The sequence below is a fragment of the Myxocyprinus asiaticus genome, chromosome 4 (assembly GCF_019703515.2).
Source record: "Myxocyprinus asiaticus isolate MX2 ecotype Aquarium Trade chromosome 4, UBuf_Myxa_2, whole genome shotgun sequence".
NCBI classification, from domain to species: domain Eukaryota; kingdom Metazoa; phylum Chordata; class Actinopteri; order Cypriniformes; family Catostomidae; genus Myxocyprinus; species Myxocyprinus asiaticus.
Genome location: NC_059347.1, coordinates 48155716 through 48176252, shown reverse-complemented (window position 1 = coordinate 48176252; position 20537 = coordinate 48155716). Strand labels below are relative to the sequence as shown.

The following is a 20537-nucleotide window of genomic DNA, read 5'->3' as shown; positions in this document are numbered from 1 at the left end:
CTACATACATTGTAAAGAAGATTAATGGTAGAATGAATGATTCAGAGGCAGTCACACATTTACATTTATTTAAAGTATTTCCATGATTCATAGGGGAAAGTATCTTCTTCTTACAAAATAAATGTTAGATAAATCATTTATTTTAAAATGTATTCACATGCTGATGGCCCATTCAAAATATCAGCACTCTTATTGAGACATTAAATGTTGAGATGTAATAAGACAAAAAATTGAATAAATATATTATTGCTTAAAATATTAACATGCACACTCTAACTCAACTCTAACTCTAATACTCAGTTCATTAATTCAGAGTGCAAATATTAAATTAAACCCGTGTCCAGAACCACATACACACACAGCAAATACAGAATTATTGATGAGTCTTTGAAGGGAGTACAAACAGTATTCAGTCATTTTGAGCCCTTGAAAATTAAAAGGACTAATTTTAGTATTCAGCCAAAAAAAATAAAAATAAATAAATAAATAAAAATAAATTAAAAAAAAGCAAAAATGTTGCTTTTAAAAAAAGCAGCATGTTCAATATCAAGTAACTTTAGTTTCATTGTATGGAGAAAAAAAAAATGCAATGAAAGTGAATAGTGACTGAGGCTGTCACATACAGGGTTGAAATTTCATGTGGTTGAGAAAATGAAGAAATCTAATTTTTGGTGAACTATCCCTAAGTATGACAGCAATTGACAAAAGACAAATGTTGATGGAACGCACCCATTGGAAAAGGGCTTTACAAATATTCAAGAGCCAAATTAGATAGCCTGGTGTACGAAAAGAGACAGTCAAACAATTAGACGCAATGCATTAACATGAAGGTGATAAAGGAAGTCAGCGTATGAGGCTCCACCGTTAGGGCTCTTGTCCTCCACCAGGAGGCGCTGCACAGACTCCTCACAGCTGTCACCCTCCCGCACCACCTTTAGCTGCACAAACATCAACATGCATTAAAACCACATATATAAGAAAATCCATTACAGAATAAATATTTATGTTCCAGAATGGTGCTCAAAAGTTTTACAGTTTCAAACTGGTATTACTATTTTGCAGCAAGCCATGCTGTAGTTTGTGCCATTGTGCAGACATTTATGTAACGCAAAGTTAATTGTTTGTCCACATCCTGTCAGCTCCTGAATTAAACCTTCTGCAAATGAGGAGTGCGAGTCAATCACCTGGAGAGTAGCAGCTGCTGTGGACTGCAGAGAGCATATGAGAGCTCTGGTGCTGATGGAGAGGGAGTTCTCAAGCACAGGAAGCTTGATCAATAGAGAACATACAACACATGCATAAGACTAAAGCAAAGTCAGAGAAATGAGTGTAAAACATAATACAACAAAATGAAGTGGGTAGTTTCATGTAGTCTCTCAATTAAAGGAATATTTAACCCAAACAATTTGGAGTTGTCAAGCTTCATAACGGCCACAAAAGCAGCATAAAGTACCACAAAAGTTGCCCGTACTTAAATTTCAGTCTGTTCCTCGCACAAAGCTATCATATGACTTCAGAAGGAATACAAAGCATGAACTGTATGGACTACTTATGATACTTTTAGGCTGCATTTGTTTCCTTGTAAAGCTTGAAAGCACAAAAGCTGGAAAGTAAACTGTTTTTATAAGTTATTAATTTCTAATTATTATTCCATATTATTATTATTAAATTATTAGTTATTATTATTATTTGGCATTTAATTTTTATATTAAAGCTACAGTATTTTTGAGTTAACTATTCCTTTAATTGAGAGACTACACAGAGTATCTGTACTTTAAAAAAATTATTTGACAGCACAGGGCTAATTAAATGAACGGTAAACAAGCTTAAAAGGTGATTAAAAATGCTAATAAATAAATAAATAAATTGCAAGAAATGGAGATCATTAACAGCACCTTAAATATACACATTCCATTCAACATATATTGTGTATTCATTTTAATTGATGATCTTAAAGAAATATTTCGGGTTCAATACAAGTTAAGCTCAATCGACAGCATTTGTGGTATAATGTTGGTTACCACAATTAAAACTTAATTAAAAACAAGGCAAAACTTGAGGTTGCAATTAAGCACTTACAATGGAAGTTATTGGGGACAATTTTTGGAGGGTTTAAAGGCAGAAATGTGAAGCTTATAATTTAATAAAAGCACACATTAATTCTTCTGTTAATCTGTTAAAAACATATTATTTGAGGGGGGCCTGGGTAGCTCACTGAGCAAAGACGCTGACTACCACCCATGGAGTCGCGAGTTCGAATCCAGGGCGTGCTGATTGACTCCAGCCAGGTCTCCTAAGCAACCATATTGGCCCAGTTGCTAGGGAGGGTAGAGTCACATGGGGTAACCTCCTCGTGGTCACTATAATGAGGTTCTCGCTCTCAGTGGGGCGCATGGCGAGTTGTGCGTTGGTGCCGCAGAGAATAGCGTGAAGCTTCCACGCGCACTATGTCTCTGCAGTAACGCGCTCAACAAGCCACGTGGTAAGATGCGTGGACTGACGGTCTCAGTCACGGAGGCAACTGAGATTCGTCCTCCGCCACCCGGATTGAGGCAAGTCACTACACCACCACAAGGACTTAGAGCACACTGGGAATTGGGCATTCCAATTTGGGAAGGAGAAAAAAAAAACATTATTTGAGCTGTGAAGTTGTTTAAATTATCATATTTTCAGTCATTAGGGTTTGTTGCCATTTCATCATCATGGCAACGAAGTTGTAAAACTTATCACACTAAAATCATGTTAACATGCATATTGTTTATGTCTTGTGGATGTACTTTTGAAACAGTGATTATTTTAATGTTTACAGATTGTAGCCATTCACTTCCATTGTAACTGCCTCACTTGAACCCAGATTTGTGCTTTTTTAAAGAAAAGAGTTAAAATAAATTTTTGTAGTAATCGATATACTGTAATGCCACAGATGCTGTCAATTGAGCTTAACTTGTATTGAACCAGGAATATTCCTTTAATGTTAAAAAAGTAAAAAAAAATAAAAGTTAAAAGTTAATGGACATTATTTGTCAACTTGCTGAGTGGAGATCTTATGGTGAAAAATGACTGATTGAATTTTGCAATACTGTTTAAAACATGCAGCCGACTCCACCTGGCCCAGTCTCACCTCGCCAGATGTGAGAATGGAAAAGGAGTTGGTGTTAAAAAGCTGGAGAAGGGTGTGAGGAGGCACACAGCTGCCCACCCACAGGAGCAGTGCCAGTGGGCAGTAGATCAGATACAGACCCCCTGGATCCAGACTAGAGACAGTACAGCGCACAGCTTCTCCTACTGGTGACATGTTGGCATTATCAGCAGAGACAGGCTGCAGGGGTGAGAAGGGTAAAGACAGAGACATTAGCATCATAATCCCATCAGGGGAGAAAACATCACAATTTTTGGTGGAAGTTTGCCTTGAGTTTAGAAGAGACATATCATGGAAAACAGCATTTTCTTTGCTCTTTTAAAATACAAGAAGACATACTCGTTCACAATGCATAGCTCCCTTCCCAATCCTCCAAGACCATTTATTGAAACCCAGCAAAAACAGGCAATTAGTAAACCAACATGATATTGATGTAATAAAAAGCTCATTAACATATGATCACCCACATTTATATATCAGTGTCTATTCAGTATTATGCAACCTGATCAGTTCTGATGAACAACAGTGTGAACAAGCTGGAACACAGAGGTTAGCCAATTATAACAAATGCCATTTACATATAGAGTTCTTAAAGGTACAGTAGCACATTTAAAGGAATATTCGGGATTTAATACAAGTTAACCTTAATCAACAGAATTTGTGGCATAATGCTAGTTACCACAAAACATGATTTTGACTCGTCTCTCCTTTTCAATAAAAAAAGCAACAATTGATGTTACAGTGACACACTTATAATGGAGTTAAATTGGGCCAAATTTTTCGGAGGCTTTAAAGGCAGAAATGTGAAGCTTATAACTGTATAAAAGCACTTACCGGTACATTAATCCCTCTGTTAAAACTTTTGTTGTAAAGTCTAGCTGTAAAGTTGTTTAAAGTTGTCGTTTTAGGGTTTATAGCGTTTTGTCGTCATGGTATTAAAGTTGTGAAATTTGATGTGACTTTACACAGAAAAGGTTAGTAAGCGATTTTATCACACTATAATCATGTTTACTCACATACTGTTTTCATCTTGTGGCTATACTTTTAAACAGTGTGTGTTTTAACGTTGTGAGTAATTAGGTATATCAATTATAAAAAAATTGCATTAAAATGCTACAAAAGTGTAAAATATGGTCCCTGCAGAACAGTCCAACTGAGAAAAAGGAATTCTTATAGACAATTCAGTGACTAATATGGATGAACAGAATGTTCTGGATGTCTGTCTCTCACCAGAGGCAGAATAAGTGGGTAGAACTGAGAAGCAGTGCTCAGCGTGTCCATGGAGACAATAAGGCTACGCAGTTGTAGACGCTGATGTACAGAGCTATGCAGCCCAGGCAGCAGCACCTCGCTCTTGCGCAGACTGTTAATGTAGACAGGTAAGGCTTTCAGAAACTGAGGCAACACCAGCTGGAGAGAGAGAGAGAGAGAGAGAGAGAGAGAGAGAGAATGAAAATCAAGCTGTTTTCACACAGAATTAAATTACTTGGATCCACACTTGACACGCACTGACTCTATTATCCAAATGAAATGATTCGCACAAAATGATTGTCACAGAAAAAATTAACTGTGCTTGAATAACTCTAAAGCATTGCTAGTACAGCTAATGGAAATGTTAGTTGCTTCTTATTCATGTGAAATTAATTAAGAATGCAGTTACAGTACATTAAACTGTCAGTCATTTGCTAAAAACAGGATTTGTTTTTCCCAAAATATATTTGGAAAGACTTTGTTGGTTTACATTTGGTTATTCACCTTCTTCATGCATACCACCCCCTACAGGGCAGGGAGAAGAATTTCTAGCAAAACAGGACTTAAAGGTTTAGTTCACCCAAAAATGAAAATTCTCTCATCATTTACTCACCCTCATGCCATTCCAGATGTGTATGACTTTATTTCTTCTGCTGAACACAATCGAAGATTTTTAGAAGAATTTCTCAGCTCTTTAGGTCCATACAATGCAAGTGAATGGGTGCCAACATTTTGGAAGCTCCAAAATCCACATAAGGGCAATATAAAAGTACTCCAGATGACTTTGGTAGTTAAATCCATATATTCTGAAGTGATCTGATAGGTGTGGGTGAGAAACAGATCAATATTTAAGTCCTTTTTTACTATAAATTCTTCTCCCTGCTCAGTCAATTTCCACTTTACTTTCACTTTCTCCTTCTTCTTCTGTTTTTGATGATTCACATCCTTCTAGCATATCGCCCCCTAATGGGCAGGGTGGAGAATTTATGACAAAAAATGACTTCAATATTGATCAGTTTCTCACCCACACCTATCATATCACTTCTAAAGATATGGATTAAAATACTAGCGCCGTATGGAGTACTTTTAGCGTCAACATTTTGCCACCCATTCACTTGCATTGTATAGACCTACAGTGCTGAGATATTCTTCTAAAACTCATAATTTGTGTTCTGCAGAATAAAGAATGTCATACACATCTGGGATGGCGTGAGGGTGAGTAAATGATGAGAGAATTTTTATTTTTGGGTGAACTACGCCTTTAAGCAATTAAAATTAATTGGACTGAAAACAGCTGGATCATCCTTTTTTAATAAGTTTTATTGATAATGTTTTCAAAGGTACCATTTCTGAATTGAATTTAAGCATGAATGATACCTGAGGGCTGTGGCAGTGGTGACAATAATTAATGAATAATGCCTTAAATTTCAGCTTGTTCCTCAAATAAGCGATCACAAAATTATTTGGACTGAAAATAGTCGGTGATTACTTTTTCAATTAGTATCACTGATCATGATTTAATATTCAAATAAAATTATTGTTCAATCTTTATAATAAAACTCCAGAATATCTGAACACTCATAAGCATGTGTGAGTCCATCAACTTAAGATACTTAAAGGGGAAGAAGATCCTCACTACATAGACAGACACATGTGAAGCATTGGAGAACAACAATTAAACGTTCTTCAACTGACCTGTCCTGGGGACACAGAGGTAGTGCCGCTGTGTTTCCTGAAGCACGCTAACATCTCAGTAACCTCCATCTGTAACTCCTCACGCAGGGACTGTAGTGGACTCTCCAACACTGAGGAATACACTGAAAATAGAATAACATTTCTTTGTCTCCAATACCTCATTAAAACCTCACCTGATTACACACAGTATTTTTTTTAAAAGAACTGCTCAGACATTCAGCCTAACATATTGTGTATTGCACAAACGAAAGAAAATAGGGTTGGAACAATATGAGGGTGAGTAAATGATGGCAAATACTTTTCTTGCAGTAGAATGTGAGAAGCGTCTCGGCCTGGCTGCTTCTGAAGGTGTCCAGCAGCAGATGGGAGCACGGCAGTGTAACAGTGTGTATTCGTGTCCTGTTCTCTCCGGAATATGTACTGTATGACAGCACAAACTACAAAAGCAGACGAGAGCGGTGATCAAATAAATCCAATAATACCCTTCAATCAAATAATTTGTCATATGCATTATGATAAGTCTGATTTGATATGATTATTGCTAATTATGATAATTTATGTTTTCACATCAATACAGTACATGCATTCACTCAAATCACATCAATCAAACCTGTATTGCTACACCCCTTGTTTCATCTAGAGATTTGTTGTGAGTGAATTCAAATGCCATAGCTGTGTGCCAATCAAGTGCTGCCAAGGCAACCCGGCTGGAGTCAGGACTGGTGATGAAGGCGCCATAGCAACCAGTTATGCGCATCTCTGCAGAGACATGGCGATAGAGCTATTTATAAATAACATCTGCCATTCAAACAAAGATAGTTATTCATGTTACAATCAATGTGGCAAAAGTACATAAATGACTGGACAATTGACTGATTATATTGTTTTATGACATATTCTATGTATGCATGTTCTGTGTCTAATATTATGTTGAAATATCAATTTATTGTTCATATTCATAATGTTACAGTTTAAAAAGAGAGTAACATACATACAATTGCCTTCAACTAAAACAGTCAGTCTTAACTGCATCGAGTTTGTGATTCACTGTTAAAAGTCCTTCTGAGCAACAGTTTTTCTCTGTCTAAAAGGAGACACAGCAATGCAAACCATGCCTTTTAAGTTTGTATCCTTGGTATTGAGCCAAGAGAGGTCAATCTGAGACGTTTAGATCCTCTATTGGCCAAACATCTTTTCGTTATATGAATAAGCAGGTAACAGTTCACTAAGTTGAACTTATGTGCAGTGCAAGTGGAAACTTCTTCACATGAATTTGAGTTTATGCTCGAGCACATTCATATATATTTGAATGGTAGTGACTGGAGTGCCAAGTCTAGTGTGATCGCACCTTGAGAATCTGACCCTTGCGTTTGATCTCCTTGAAGATGTGCCTTTGATTACCTTTACTGACAAAGACTTTGAGCTGAGCTTTGAAGGCCACCTGCATGTTCACACTTTTTCTCAGATCAGCTCGGAAACGCTCCTGTTCTATCTCTGACTGCAAAAGAAAAGTACAAGTAAAGAATTATGAAATGACACACTCTGGCCATGAACAAATTACAGAAAAAACAGTTGTCAGTCCTCTTCTGATAGCATAATCCTGTTCTGTACACACACAGTTTGGTTATTTATTAAATTTAGAAGAAGTTAAAGGGATAGTTCACCCAAAAATGAAATTTCTCTCATCATTTACTCACCCTCATACCATCCCAGATGTAGATGACTTTCTTTCTTTGAACCCAAACAAAGTTTTTAAAACAGTATTTCTGCTCTGTAGGTCACTTCAATGCAAGTGAATGGTGACCAGATCTTTGAAGGTCCAAACAGTCCTAAGCATTTAAATACTGTACATATCTTCTGAAGCGATAAGATATGGGTGAAAAAGAGATCAGTATTTGATTTGATTGATTAGATTTTTTACTACAAATCTACACTTTTACTTTCACATTCAGCCACATACTGGTTGGGACTACAGTTAAACAGGACTTAAATATTGATCTGTTTCTCACCATCACCAATCATACTGCTTTTGAAGACATGGATTTAACCACTGGAGTCATTTGAATTACTATTATACTGCCTTTATGTCCTTTTACGACCTTTTGAGTTCTGGTCACCATTCACTTGCTTTGTGAGGACCAACAGAGCTGAGATATTCTTCTAAAAATCTTAATTTGTGTTCTGCAGAAGAAAGAAAGTCAAACACATCTGGGATGGCATCAGGGCAAAATGATAAGGTAATTTCATTTTTGGGTGAACTATCCCTTTAATATTGAATAACTAAAAGTTTAGACACAATATGGCCAATAAATTTGTTCGTTTTTTTCTCCTCCAATTAAAATAGTTCCAAAAGAAGCTAAAGCACGATCAACCGTTGTGCGTCACCAGGCAACACACAGCTGTCACCTCGCAAACATGGACAAGCGGAGTGAAACAAACTGCATCGAAAATATCAGAAATTTTGAAATGGCACATGTACAATCAAAATAGAGAATCAGAACTAACTATTGTACAATACACAGTATTCAGTAAGCACATAGCCAATGTTACTTGGTTAGCTGTCACTGAGCAGACACTGTTCATCTGATGCTAATCACTGTGTGCTAGCTGCAGGGCCGGTGCTCAGCTAATGGGGACAACCGTAAAAGAATAGGAAAGGGACATTTTTGTAACTCTTTCAGTTTATAAGTGGCTCCTACTTACTTTCAGCATCCTTTTTGCATTAGCAGAAGAGATCCTTAACAGAAGTTGGCCATCACCACCCAATTATGACATTCCAAACTAATTCTTGAAGCAGGCAGGGGGCTGTTTTCATTTCAGATCTGTTTAGCAGTTTAGTCTAATTGGGCTCTACGGTTTTGAGATGAGCTTCTTCCAATATAATAGGCCATGAGGGTTTAGTTGATGTCAACCAAGTACACATGGCATTATTACCTGTAGACTGTTGTAACAGATTAGGCCGCCCCCTGTGAGGTTGGGAATGTGCCCTGGCCAAGCTCCGCCTACTTCTTGATGAGAGAGCAAAAACATGTGCACGCAGCAGCCTTGATTGACACACTCTTTAGCCAATGAGGTAGAAGAGTCCGGTCCTTGAAAAATTGACTAATATGGATAAAAGAGAGCATAGAAATTAAGAAGATAATGAAACACATTAAGTTATACCTCAAACTTAATGGACTTAATATTGTAAATAAAGTGATGAATGATATATTCAGTTTAATTGGATTCTGCTCGATTCACCTTCACTTTGCTAGAACTGAAGAAGCCAGAGGAACTCCTCTGATTCGTGCCTTCAGTAAGAGGTGAGGAATGGAAGATCAATAACTTGCCAGGAGAGCCTACAGCCTATCAAAATGAGATGTAAGAGATCTGTAAAACAGCATACGCTGCAAAATCATAATTTTCCAGCAAGGGCATGTGCAAATGGTTTAATGGAATAGTTCAGCCAAAATGAAAATTCTCTCATCATTAATTTAATTTCATGTCATTCTAAACCTGTGTGACTTTCTTTGTTCTGCGATATACAAAAAGAGAAATTTAGAAGAATGTACTGGTCGCTTTTTTCCATGCAATTATATAGCTTTCAAACTTCAAAAAAGATTCAAAAAGCACCATAACAGAATCATAAAATGGATCTATATGACCACCAGTGCTGGGTGGATTACTTGTGAATTGTAATCCGGTACTGATTACAAATTACATGACAAAAAAAAAATGCGATCAGTAACATAATCTCATAGATTACATTTTTGGGGTAATATAATCCGATTATTTTTGGATTACTTTCAACCTAATTCTATTTTATTTTATGTCACATGCATTTGAGTAATCATTTTAACATAAAAGTACAAAAAGAAAGAAAATGTATTCCATTCTTTATTACTAACAAAAAGATCTTAACAAAAAGAGCTCTTTATGACATTTTTAAAAAGTTCATTAAACATTACATGAATTAAATAAACATTAAATCTAACAGCAATGACAGTGCATGGCCAAAGTTTATAATACAAAACACTGACACATCAAGTTCATTTTAAGTGCATAAAACAATAGCAACATTACGAACATTAATGACCATAAAATCAACAGCAACGTTGCTAGGTCAAAAAACAATGAAACACTTTTAACCCTTCCTGCCTACTGATGGTCCATCACCTATTCTAAACCTGAGGTGCAAGATATTATCTTTTGAACATGAAGAATTTTCTAAAAGAAAATTTACTGCCATTGCCTTGTTAATATGTAATCATATAATCTACAGTACTGTGCAAAAGTTTTAGTGCATAGTGAGGATGTCTTCAAAAATAATGCCATAATTAGTTTTCATTTATCAATTAACATCATACAAAGTCCAGTAAACATAAAAAAGCTAAATCAGTATTTGGTGAGGGCACTTTTGCCTTTAAAACAGCCTCAATTCTCCTAGGTACATCTGGATACAGTTTTTCTTGTTTGTTGGCAGATAGGATGTTCCAAGCTTCTTGGAGAATTCACCACAGTTCTTCTGTCTATTTAGGTCTCAATTGCCTCTGTCTCTATATGTAATCCCAGACTGACTCGATATTCAATGCCATCTCTTGCAGAGCACCCTATTCTTCTATTCTAATATTTTCTATTTGCAAAAGTAATGTTTGGGAGTCTAAAATGTATTTTTCCTATTGACACACTAAAGCTGAAGATATAAATAACCATCTTAAGACAAATGTTTTTGTGAAACATCTTAAGTGTCTAAAACTTTTGCACAGTACTGTATAAAAAAGTAACTGTAATCCAATAACGAGTTTTTAAAATGTAATTTAATCCAATTACAAGTACATGATTTTTGTTATTTGATTAAGTAATTCAGATTACATGCAATCCGTTACTACCCAGCACTGATGACCACATACACCAATCTGCCACAACATTAAAACCACCAGCCTAATTGTATTTTAAAACAGCAGAGTTCACTCAAGGAATGATTGTGTCAAGTTTTATATCAAGTTTCATGCAGTGGACTAGATCCTTTGAAGCAATTAAGTTCAGTGTGTGAGCTGCACACCATTGGTGTAATTTCATTCTTAAAAATGAAATTATCTCTATAGATCCAGTGGTTAAATGCTGAGGTAGACCGCTCCATCTTCACCTGGCTGGCTAGAAGTGAGTGAGTATCAGTTCTGAGTGCAGTACACACAACCCTCCCCCTCTCTTCCGAAAATTTACCGAACGTATATCAGCAGTGTGCTAATTTAGATTGAAAGATGTAAAAGATTGAAAAAAAGAGAATGATTAGGATGATCAATAAATTGTTAACAATTTACTGCCATTGCCTTGTTAATATGTAATCATGTAATCTATATAAAAGTAACTAGTCCAATTACGAGTTTTTAAAATGTAATTTAATCCAATTACAAGTACATGATTTTTGTAATCTGATTAAGTAATCTAGATTACATGTAATCCGTTACTACCCAGCACTGATGACCACATACACCGATCAACCACAACATTAAAACCACCTGCCTAATATTGTGTAGGTCCCCCTCGTGCCGCCAAAACAACGCCAACCCGCATCTCAGAATAGCATTCTGAGATGCTATTTTTCTCACCACAGTTTTACAGAGCGGTTATCGGAGTTACTGTAAACTTTGTCAGTTCGAACCAGTCTGGCCATTCTCTGTTGACCTCTCTCATCATCAAGCATTTCCGCCCGCAGAACTGCCCCTCACTGGATGTTTATTTTTTGGCACCATTCAGAGTAAATTATAGAGACTGTTGTGTGTGAACATCCCAGGAGATCAGCAGTTACAGAAATACTCATACCAGCCCATCTGGCATCAACAATCATCCATGCAATTATCTAATCAGCCAATCGTGTGGCAGCAGTGCAGTACATAGGTGCTTCAGTTAATGTTCACATCAACCATCAGAATGGGGAAAGAATTTGATCTCAGTGATCTGGACCCTGGTATGATTGTTGGTTCCAGATGGGCTGGTTTAAGTATTTCTGTAACTGCTGATCTCCTGGGATTTTCACGCACAACAGTCTCTAGAATTTACTCCGAATTGTGCCAAAAACAAAAAACATCCAGTGAGCAGCAGTTCTGCGGATGGAAATGCCTTGTTGATGAGAGAGGTCAACAGAGAATGGCCAGACTGGTTCGAACTGACAAAGTCTACGGTAACTCAGGTAACCGCTTTGTACAATTGTGGTGAGAAGAATAGCATCTCAGAATGCTATTCTGAGATGTGGGTTGGCGCTGTTTTGGCGGCACGAGGGGGGCCTACACAATATTAGGTAGGTAGTTTTAATGTTGTGGCTGATCAGTGTATGTCTTCTGAAGGCATACAAAAGCTTTGTATGAGGTACAGACTGAAATTTAAGTGTGTATTCACAGATAATCTTCTCCAGTGAGCTGTAAACTTGAGAACACAAGTGGCCTGACTAATGAGTCAGTGAGTTGAACTCAAGAACCAGATCAGTATGATTCATGAACAAATCATTCAAACAGGTTTTATGAACCGGATCAACAGAGTCATTAACAAGATCCAACTGAAAATAATGATTTCAAAGAGAGATGTCAAGATTATCAGTGAACAACGACATAAATTGCTTTCTGCACACAAAGCTATCATATTACTTCATAAGACTAGTAATTTGTTTTGAAAATGTCTCCTTTTTTTGTTCCACAGGGAAAAGAAAGTCATATGGGTTTGGAACAATATGAGGGTGAACTACTTCTGAATATTCCATATTTTTGGGTTAACTATTCCTGTAAGATTCATGTCACAGCCTTTACCTGAAGAATTTTCAGCGTAGCAGAAACGGGGAGCTCTTGTGAGCTGGATTTGTTATCCGGTTCAGGGTTAAAAAATGCAATTTCCTGTAGAACTCTGCCCATAAAAAAAACAAAAAAACAAACTTATTTTAGTTATGCAAGTATTAAATGGACTATTAACATGGTGTAATATGGACCACTTGTAGAACAAATTCTTCCACAAAACCTCTCAGCTATGTGTCTGCAGTCTTTCAGTGGCACCAGTAGGCCCTCCATTACAGGAAGCTCTAGCTCCTCACAATCAGTGATGACCATCATGTGGGGGCGGGACAGAGCTGGGCTCAGGTTATAAAGATGGATCCGGCTGTCATAGGTCATCAAACCCACTCGAAGATCTGATTGGCCCCCCCTAAAACAGAGTAAAGCATGACCATCTGGACAGCTATTTTTGCAAGTGTACAGATTGTGTGTTTATCTGTGCATTTGTCTGTTGATGTTGATGTACCTTACCCATTTAAGGCATGTAACTGTGAACAAATCTGTTGACAAATGTGGTCTAGCTGCCCCGTTCTCATTGCACTGGCAGAAACATCTATTGCCAGCAGCAACACAGCAGCATTGTCCCATTTAGAAGACTAAGAATCGAGGGCAAATTAGGACAAGCATTCCAAATATTTCATGACAAACAAAGACAAAGTCTATGCAATGACTATTCCTACTTGTACACTGACACTAATTAAATGTGTCCAAACTTTTGACTGGTAGCGTATATAAGATATGATCACACTTTAAACCAGCAATTCGTGGTAACAATACCCCAATTTAAGTATAAACTTCAACTGAAAAGTATCATTTGTGTGAGATCAATTAACCTTTCCACAACCAGGTAATAGTAAGTGCAACAGAGCAAAAGTAGTTACTAAAATTGCAGGAATAATGTATGTGTAATTTCTTAAGCACACTAATACCCAAGATTGTAACCAAAGTTTAAAATAATCCATGCCATTCCTGACCGTCTGTTTCTCAAGGATCTCATAAGATCCTCGACTGAGCTCAGGTTTTTTGTCCCAATCAACACGCCGACCCTGATTAGTGGGTTGATAAGTCTGCCATGGCACTATGAGACAGAAAAGTACATACTGTAGTTTAAAACAGAAATCGAGAAAGACTGTAAAGGCTGACAGAGAGACTATCTTACCTTCAGTGAGACTGTCACAGAAAGGACAGTAGAATCTTTGCCCGCAGTCCTGCCAGCTCATAGCAGGGCTCATGAAAGCCTCACAGTGTGCACAGCCCTTTACACATTCCCCTGCTTCACACATTGGCACAGCATGCTGCAGAAAACATTCCCATGTCTAAATAAAAATTTCAGGTGAGTCAAACATGCCACAGTCAAAACACTGAGCAGAATGCGAAGGGATTCTGTCAATCTGACGATGAACAGAACTCAGACCAACCACAAACACTATGCCTATGGGTTTATCAGATTATTTTTATTAATGTTAAAAAATTTATAAATTCTCTATTATACATACTTCCCCTCTCTCAGGCCTGGCCAGTGGACACACGATTGCACCCAGCGGGAGGTGGCTCTTCTGAGCTGACTGAGCCTCCACAGGGAAGCTGTAGGAAGTAAAACGGACAAAACGAGGTGTGGTGTTCCCTGTGGATGAAAGCGAAAAAATAATAAAAGGAAAAAAAAGAGGTGAACCCTCCATTATAACATATTTTGTAGCCCAAAACTCAAATATGTGAGATGAAACACAAACAAATTAGTCTCATCCCTCTTTACCACCAGATGAAGAGGAATTGTCCAGTTTTTATTATTGTTTAATCTAAAGGGCAAGATATAAAAACCACATATTGACTTACAGAATGAGGGATAATTCACCTAAAAATGAGAATTCCATCATCATTTACTCACCCTCATGTTGTTCAAAGCCCTTATGATTTTGTACCTTCAGTAAAACATGAAAGGATACATAAGGCAGCATATTAGCTTCAGTCACCATTCATTTCATGCATCTTTTTTCCACAAAATGAAAATGAATGGTGACTGACACCAGTCTTTTTAGAAAGTAATTTCAAATGGCAGCCATCTTTGAAACGCCCCTGGGTAGCTATTTTTCTATGTAAACGAGTGGCATACAAGTGCAGCTGCTATCTACTTAAATGGAGAAAGACCGAAATCTCAATAACAGTTGCTCAAGATTACGTTCAAATCAGCAGTAAAATCGGACAACACTGGTATCATAAATTGTGCTTCTTTACCTCAGCTTCAGCGTAGCAGAAACGCCTTTTCCCAGCTTTTATAGCTAATGCACATGCACATTCTCGAGTTGATTGACAGGCGATGTTTGTATCTAAAAGGTGATTGGCTCTTTTACCTGTAATGCGGGACCTTTCTACATTCGTTGACCGTTGTGTGTTCTGAATTAATTTCTCATATTCATTTAAGTAGAAGTGAGCCGTCTCTGCTAAATACTCTCTAATGACACTAAAAACATCTCCTTTTGTGTTCCACAGGAGAAAGAAAATCATACGGGTTTGGAACATGTAAGGTAAGTAAATGACGGCAGAATTTTCATTTTATTGTGAACTATCACTTTAAGAATATGCATTAACTACCACAAAACAGACATGAATTACAGTAGAAAACTATGGAATCTACTAACCTGTTTACAAAAACTCAAGTTGACTAGTAAGTAAACAGACTTTTGACTTGTAAAATCTGACTGTAAAAACAAACAAAAAAGTATTGTATTTTTGAAGACAAAATTAAATATTAAATTAAATAAACCAAAAAGCTATAAGTTATTCAGCTTGATAGATCATGTTATATTTTATGCTATTAGCCTCATGAAAACATAGAGCAGTAAAGCTGTAATGAAAATCCAAAACATATTGTGTGTTTGCACTGTTGTCAGCAGGATACCACCCTTAATGTGCTGCATTATTTATGGGAGTGAAAAATAGCCTGTGTTTGAGGTTATCATGATGTCTGTTTATATCAGACAGGTGAAACAGCTGTCAATATTTTATTACTTTTGTGTGTTTGTCTTCAATATTGCCTGAGAGTCAGTTAAAGTTAATATAATATCTAAGTACAACAAAAGCTGTCATGATGACATGTGTGCAGCACATTTATATTTCATGTGAATTTGGGAATAAAGTCAAAAGGTTATGTGGCTAAATTTGGCAGCACTGACAGTACCTCTGTCCTCCAGGGTGCATCGTGTTGAGGAGAGAGGGGGAACAGAGGATTTGCACTCTGAAACAAAAACTTTCCCTTCCCACTGGGCCTGGTCCTCTTTGATCACCTGTACCTGTTAATTTAGGAAAGCGCTGAGCAAAGCAACACAACTAGGCTTTTTACAATATGTTTAACTCTGTGTTAAAGGGATAGTTCATCAAAACAATGAAAATTCTACCATCATTCACACACTTTGGTTAAACCAAACTCACTTGACTTTCTTTATTCCACTGAACAAAAAAGCAAATGTTACGTAGTGCATTCACAAGTGGTCAGCGCTAAATAAAGCTAAAAACGGGGTCCAAAACATTTTGTGATCGGAACTGGATCACTGAAACCACATACAGAGGTATTTAAAAATGCACGTGACCACATTGCATTTGAGGTGTAAATGCTAATCCATCCTAAATGCGTCCAGGACAGCAGCAAAACACCACCCCTCACCTGTCAATCAACCGTTGCGCTTAAACAAATGTTTAAACTTTGCCGGTTATGTGCAGTTTTAAAAGAAAATAACCGTCCGATCGGAAAGTTTGAAAAAGAAGAAAATATACAAGCACAAGAACTTCACGGAACTTCTTTAGTGTGTCTGATATCAACATCAGTGATCGGAAACAAATCTTAACACCAGGTGGTAACAGGGCCTTAGTCACCATTCACTTTCAATGCATCTTTTTCCATACAAAGAAAGTAAACGGAGGCTGTCATTCTGCCTCACATCTCCTTTTATGTTCCATGGAAGATAGAAGATCATAAAGTACGTGTGAGGGTGAGTAAATGATGACAGAATTTTTTTTTTTTTCTATCTTTTATTTTTCCATCCCTTTAACATCATTTTTAACCCCAAAATTGAAGTCCACATTTTAACCCTGTATTAAAGGAATATTCCAGGTTTAATACAAGTTAAGCTCAATCAAAAGCATTTGTGGCATAATGTTGATTACCACAAAAAAATATTTCAACTCGTCCCTCCTTTTCTGTAAAAAACATTAAAAAAATAAGAAGAAGCAAAAATCTAGGTTACAGTGAGGCACTTACAATGGAAGTGAATGTGGCCAATTTTAGGAAGGTTTAAACACAGAAATGTGAAGCTTATATTTTATAAAATTACTTACATGAATACTTCTGTTGATATTTGAGCTGTAAAGTCATTTAGATCATCATTTTTACAGTCGTTTTAGGGTTTGATGACATCACATCTTTATGGTAACAGAGTTGTAAATTTGGCTATAACTTTACACAGAAAAGGTTTGTAAGTGATTTTATCACAGTAAAATCATGTTAACACACATATTGTTTATGTCTTGTGGCTGTACTTTTGAAACTGAGAGTATTTTAACGTTTACTGATTGGCCCTCATTCACTTCCATTATAAGTGCCTCACTGTAACCTCGATTTTTGCAGGAGGAAATTAAATTTGTTTGATAAACAACATTATGCCACAAATGCTGTCGATTGAGCTTAACCTGAACTGAACTCAGAACATTCCTTTAAAGGGATAGTTCACTCAAAAATAAAAATTCTCTCATCATTTACTCACCCTCATGCCATCCCAGATGTGTGTGACTTTCTTTCTTCTGCTGAACACAAACAAAGATTTTTAGAAGAATATCTCAGCTCTGTTGGTCCTCACAATGCAAGTAAATGGTGACCAGAACTCAGAAGGTCCAAAACGGACACAAAAGTAGCATAAAAGTAATCCATAAGACTCCAGTGGTTAAATCCATATCTACAGAAGTGATATAATATGTGTGGGTGAGAAACAGATCAATATTTAAGTCCTTTTTTACTACAAATCTCTACCTTTGACCAGCACCAACCAGCAGGTGGCTGAATGTGAAAGTGAAAGTAACTCCACACCAGAATGTGGAAGTGAAAGTGTAGATTTACAGTAAAAAAAAAGAAATGTACTTAAATATTGATCTGTTTCTTACCCGCACCTATCTTATCGCTTCAGAAGATATGGATTTAACCACTGGAGTCTTATGGACTACTTTTATGCTTCCTTTAAGTCCTTTTTGGACCTTCTGAGTTCTGGTCACCATTCACTTGCATTGTAAGGACCAACAGAGCTGAGATATTCTTCTAAAAAATCTTTGTTTGTGTTCTGCAGAAGAAAGAAAGTCACACACATTTGGGATGGCATAAGGGTGAGTAAATGAGAGAATTTCTTTTTTTTCTGGGTGAACTAACCCTTTAAGCAACACTTAAATTTTAAATGTGGGTTAGCACTGATTTTTACTCAGGGTCAAAAGTATCCAGTGTAAATTACCCAGGGTAAAGTATGAACATTGTGAAGTGTGAAACAAGGAAAATTTACAAGGATGAAACGTGCTAGTGATAAACAACTCAAACATGATGTTAGCATATTGCGTTTATCATATTGCGTTTATCTAAAATTATTAATAAAAATTATTATTATTAATTATTACTATCTGAGATGAAGCGGGACAGTTCACTTACTACACTGGGAAGAAGCTGAGGATCCAGGCCATATCGAGACTCTGACTTAGAATTTGACACTGGACTCGTCTGAGAAACGAGAGAGGAAGAGACAGGGAGTTTTCATAATTGATGTGGGACCCAGAATACAGAATACAAATAATAAGGGAAACATTCTTTATTAATACATTGTTAGGTTTTCTTACTGGTAATGAGTAGCTTCTCTGTGGCATGCCTTGAGTGTTCCTATCTGAGAGCTCAGGAACAGGTTTATGGGCATCTGTGCCATGAGAAGAAAATTAAAAAGCAAAGACTAAAATCTTATGAAAGATATATGGTAATAGCCCAGTACTCTGATTGCTCACCCTGATTGCTCTGCTGTGAGGGGTCCCAGTACAACGACTGAGGCCGGGTCATCGGGGCCACGCTCACTGCTGCGCTCGAATGAATCGAGTTCAGGTTTGAGTAGTGACATGGATGTGGTGGACATCTGGCTGGATACATGGCCCAGGTCGTGTGGCTCTCTCCAGGCCATGGCTGCGGTGGTGATGGATAGCTCGGGTTTACAGCAGGAACCTCCATTCTATAACCTCTCAGTCTCCCTCTATAAACACAGACATTACAGAGAAATACATTATTCTAATATATATATATATATATATATATATATATATATATATATATACACACACACACACACACACACACACATTATATATATATATATATATATATATATATATATATATATATACACACACACACACACACATCATACATATATATATATATATATATATATATATATATACACACACACACACACACACACACATTATATATATATATATATATATATATATATATATATATCGGGGAGATATATTGTTCATAGCATATATAAATAATATTCCTATTACATAAAAAAAAGGATGATAATCCAAGATTAAGACCTAACCAACAGCATGTGCTGTAGCTTTTATGGCTTGATTAAATTTAAGTCTGCCTTAAAAAGCTTCTGTTTTTTAAAAATTAAATTGTCCCTTACGGGACATGTTTATTTACATATCAGCCATTCATAAACCGTATTGAGAAACACTGATCAGCTGATCGTCAGCATCACACTTGTAAATTCACGTTTACATGAGCTATTTATTTGATTTCAATGATGTAATGAAAATTTACCATGCGATGTGTCTCTCCACGGTCACCGCATTAGCCCACAAACATGCCTTCAGTCTTCATTTCCATTGCTGCTTCGATGGTGGAAAACTCAAAAGGTATTAAATGAAATATTTTAATGTTTTAAAACGCCCTGTGTCTTCCGTACTGGACATACCGTATTCATTGTCGTCATGTGAGCGCATCACACACGGCTCAAACGGTAACACATCACACGTACATACAGATGCAATACCAAATGGTCACCAAAAGGTGGCAGCACTTGTCAAAAGGATATTCATGTTTTAATCTCAAATAGCCAGTTGTCATCACATTTCAAGCAGTCGAAACAGTGACCTGCAGTCTGACATGATATTTACGTATAATGTTTTATACAATTAAAACTGTATTTTTTTTAATGTAATTATTAAACATTTATTATTAAACAAAATTTTCTAAGTTGTGTGACACATTGTAGGTGAGAGGCTTCATTGAATATAATATCCTTACTTAAGGGGACATGACATGCATTTTTTATTATTTTAATAGACCAATCCTTTAGCAACAGCACCACTGTTTTTACTGCGCAAAAAGTAAACTTTTATCGGATTCCATTCATTGTTCCAAATGATTTCAAGGGCTTTCGTAGACAACTGTGACTTCAAGCCATCAACAGAGCTGACTGGACTGAGGAGATCATTTCAACTCACAACTTTGCAGCAAACATTCATAGCGAACATTATTGCATGTTTGTTATTAACTCATATCATTATAATAATTGTATAGATAAGAATATGTCTGTATTTATGATTGTTTTGTGTCGTACTTTTGTTTAATC

At 36.7% G+C, this 20537-nt stretch overlaps 1 protein-coding gene across 2 annotated transcripts; it reads right to left on the bottom strand.

Moving 5' to 3' along the window:
• Positions 1-46: 46 nt before the first annotated feature.
• si:dkey-13n15.2 (protein transport protein Sec24C) lies at positions 47-19928 on the bottom strand. 2 transcript variants are annotated; one of them, XM_051683945.1, is made up of 21 exons: positions 19724-19928; positions 18904-19142; positions 18745-18818; positions 18560-18628; positions 16058-16169; positions 14379-14506; positions 14042-14177; positions 13857-13960; positions 13354-13478; positions 13070-13252; positions 12865-12958; positions 9326-9430; positions 9020-9187; positions 7487-7583; positions 6696-6844; positions 6384-6522; positions 6086-6207; positions 4370-4549; positions 3122-3319; positions 1185-1268; positions 47-938 (listed from the first exon to the last, which is right to left on the bottom strand). In XM_051683945.1, the coding sequence occupies exons 2-21, from the start codon at positions 19118-19120 to the stop codon at positions 798-800; spliced, it is 2625 nt and encodes an 874-aa protein (XP_051539905.1). In that variant the 5' UTR covers positions 19121-19142; positions 19724-19928; the 3' UTR covers positions 47-797. The 2 variants fall into 2 exon arrangements, with proteins under 2 accessions (XP_051539905.1, XP_051539897.1); XM_051683937.1 differs by having other exon boundaries at positions 13857-14177.
• Between the last annotated feature and the right edge of the window lie 609 nt (positions 19929-20537).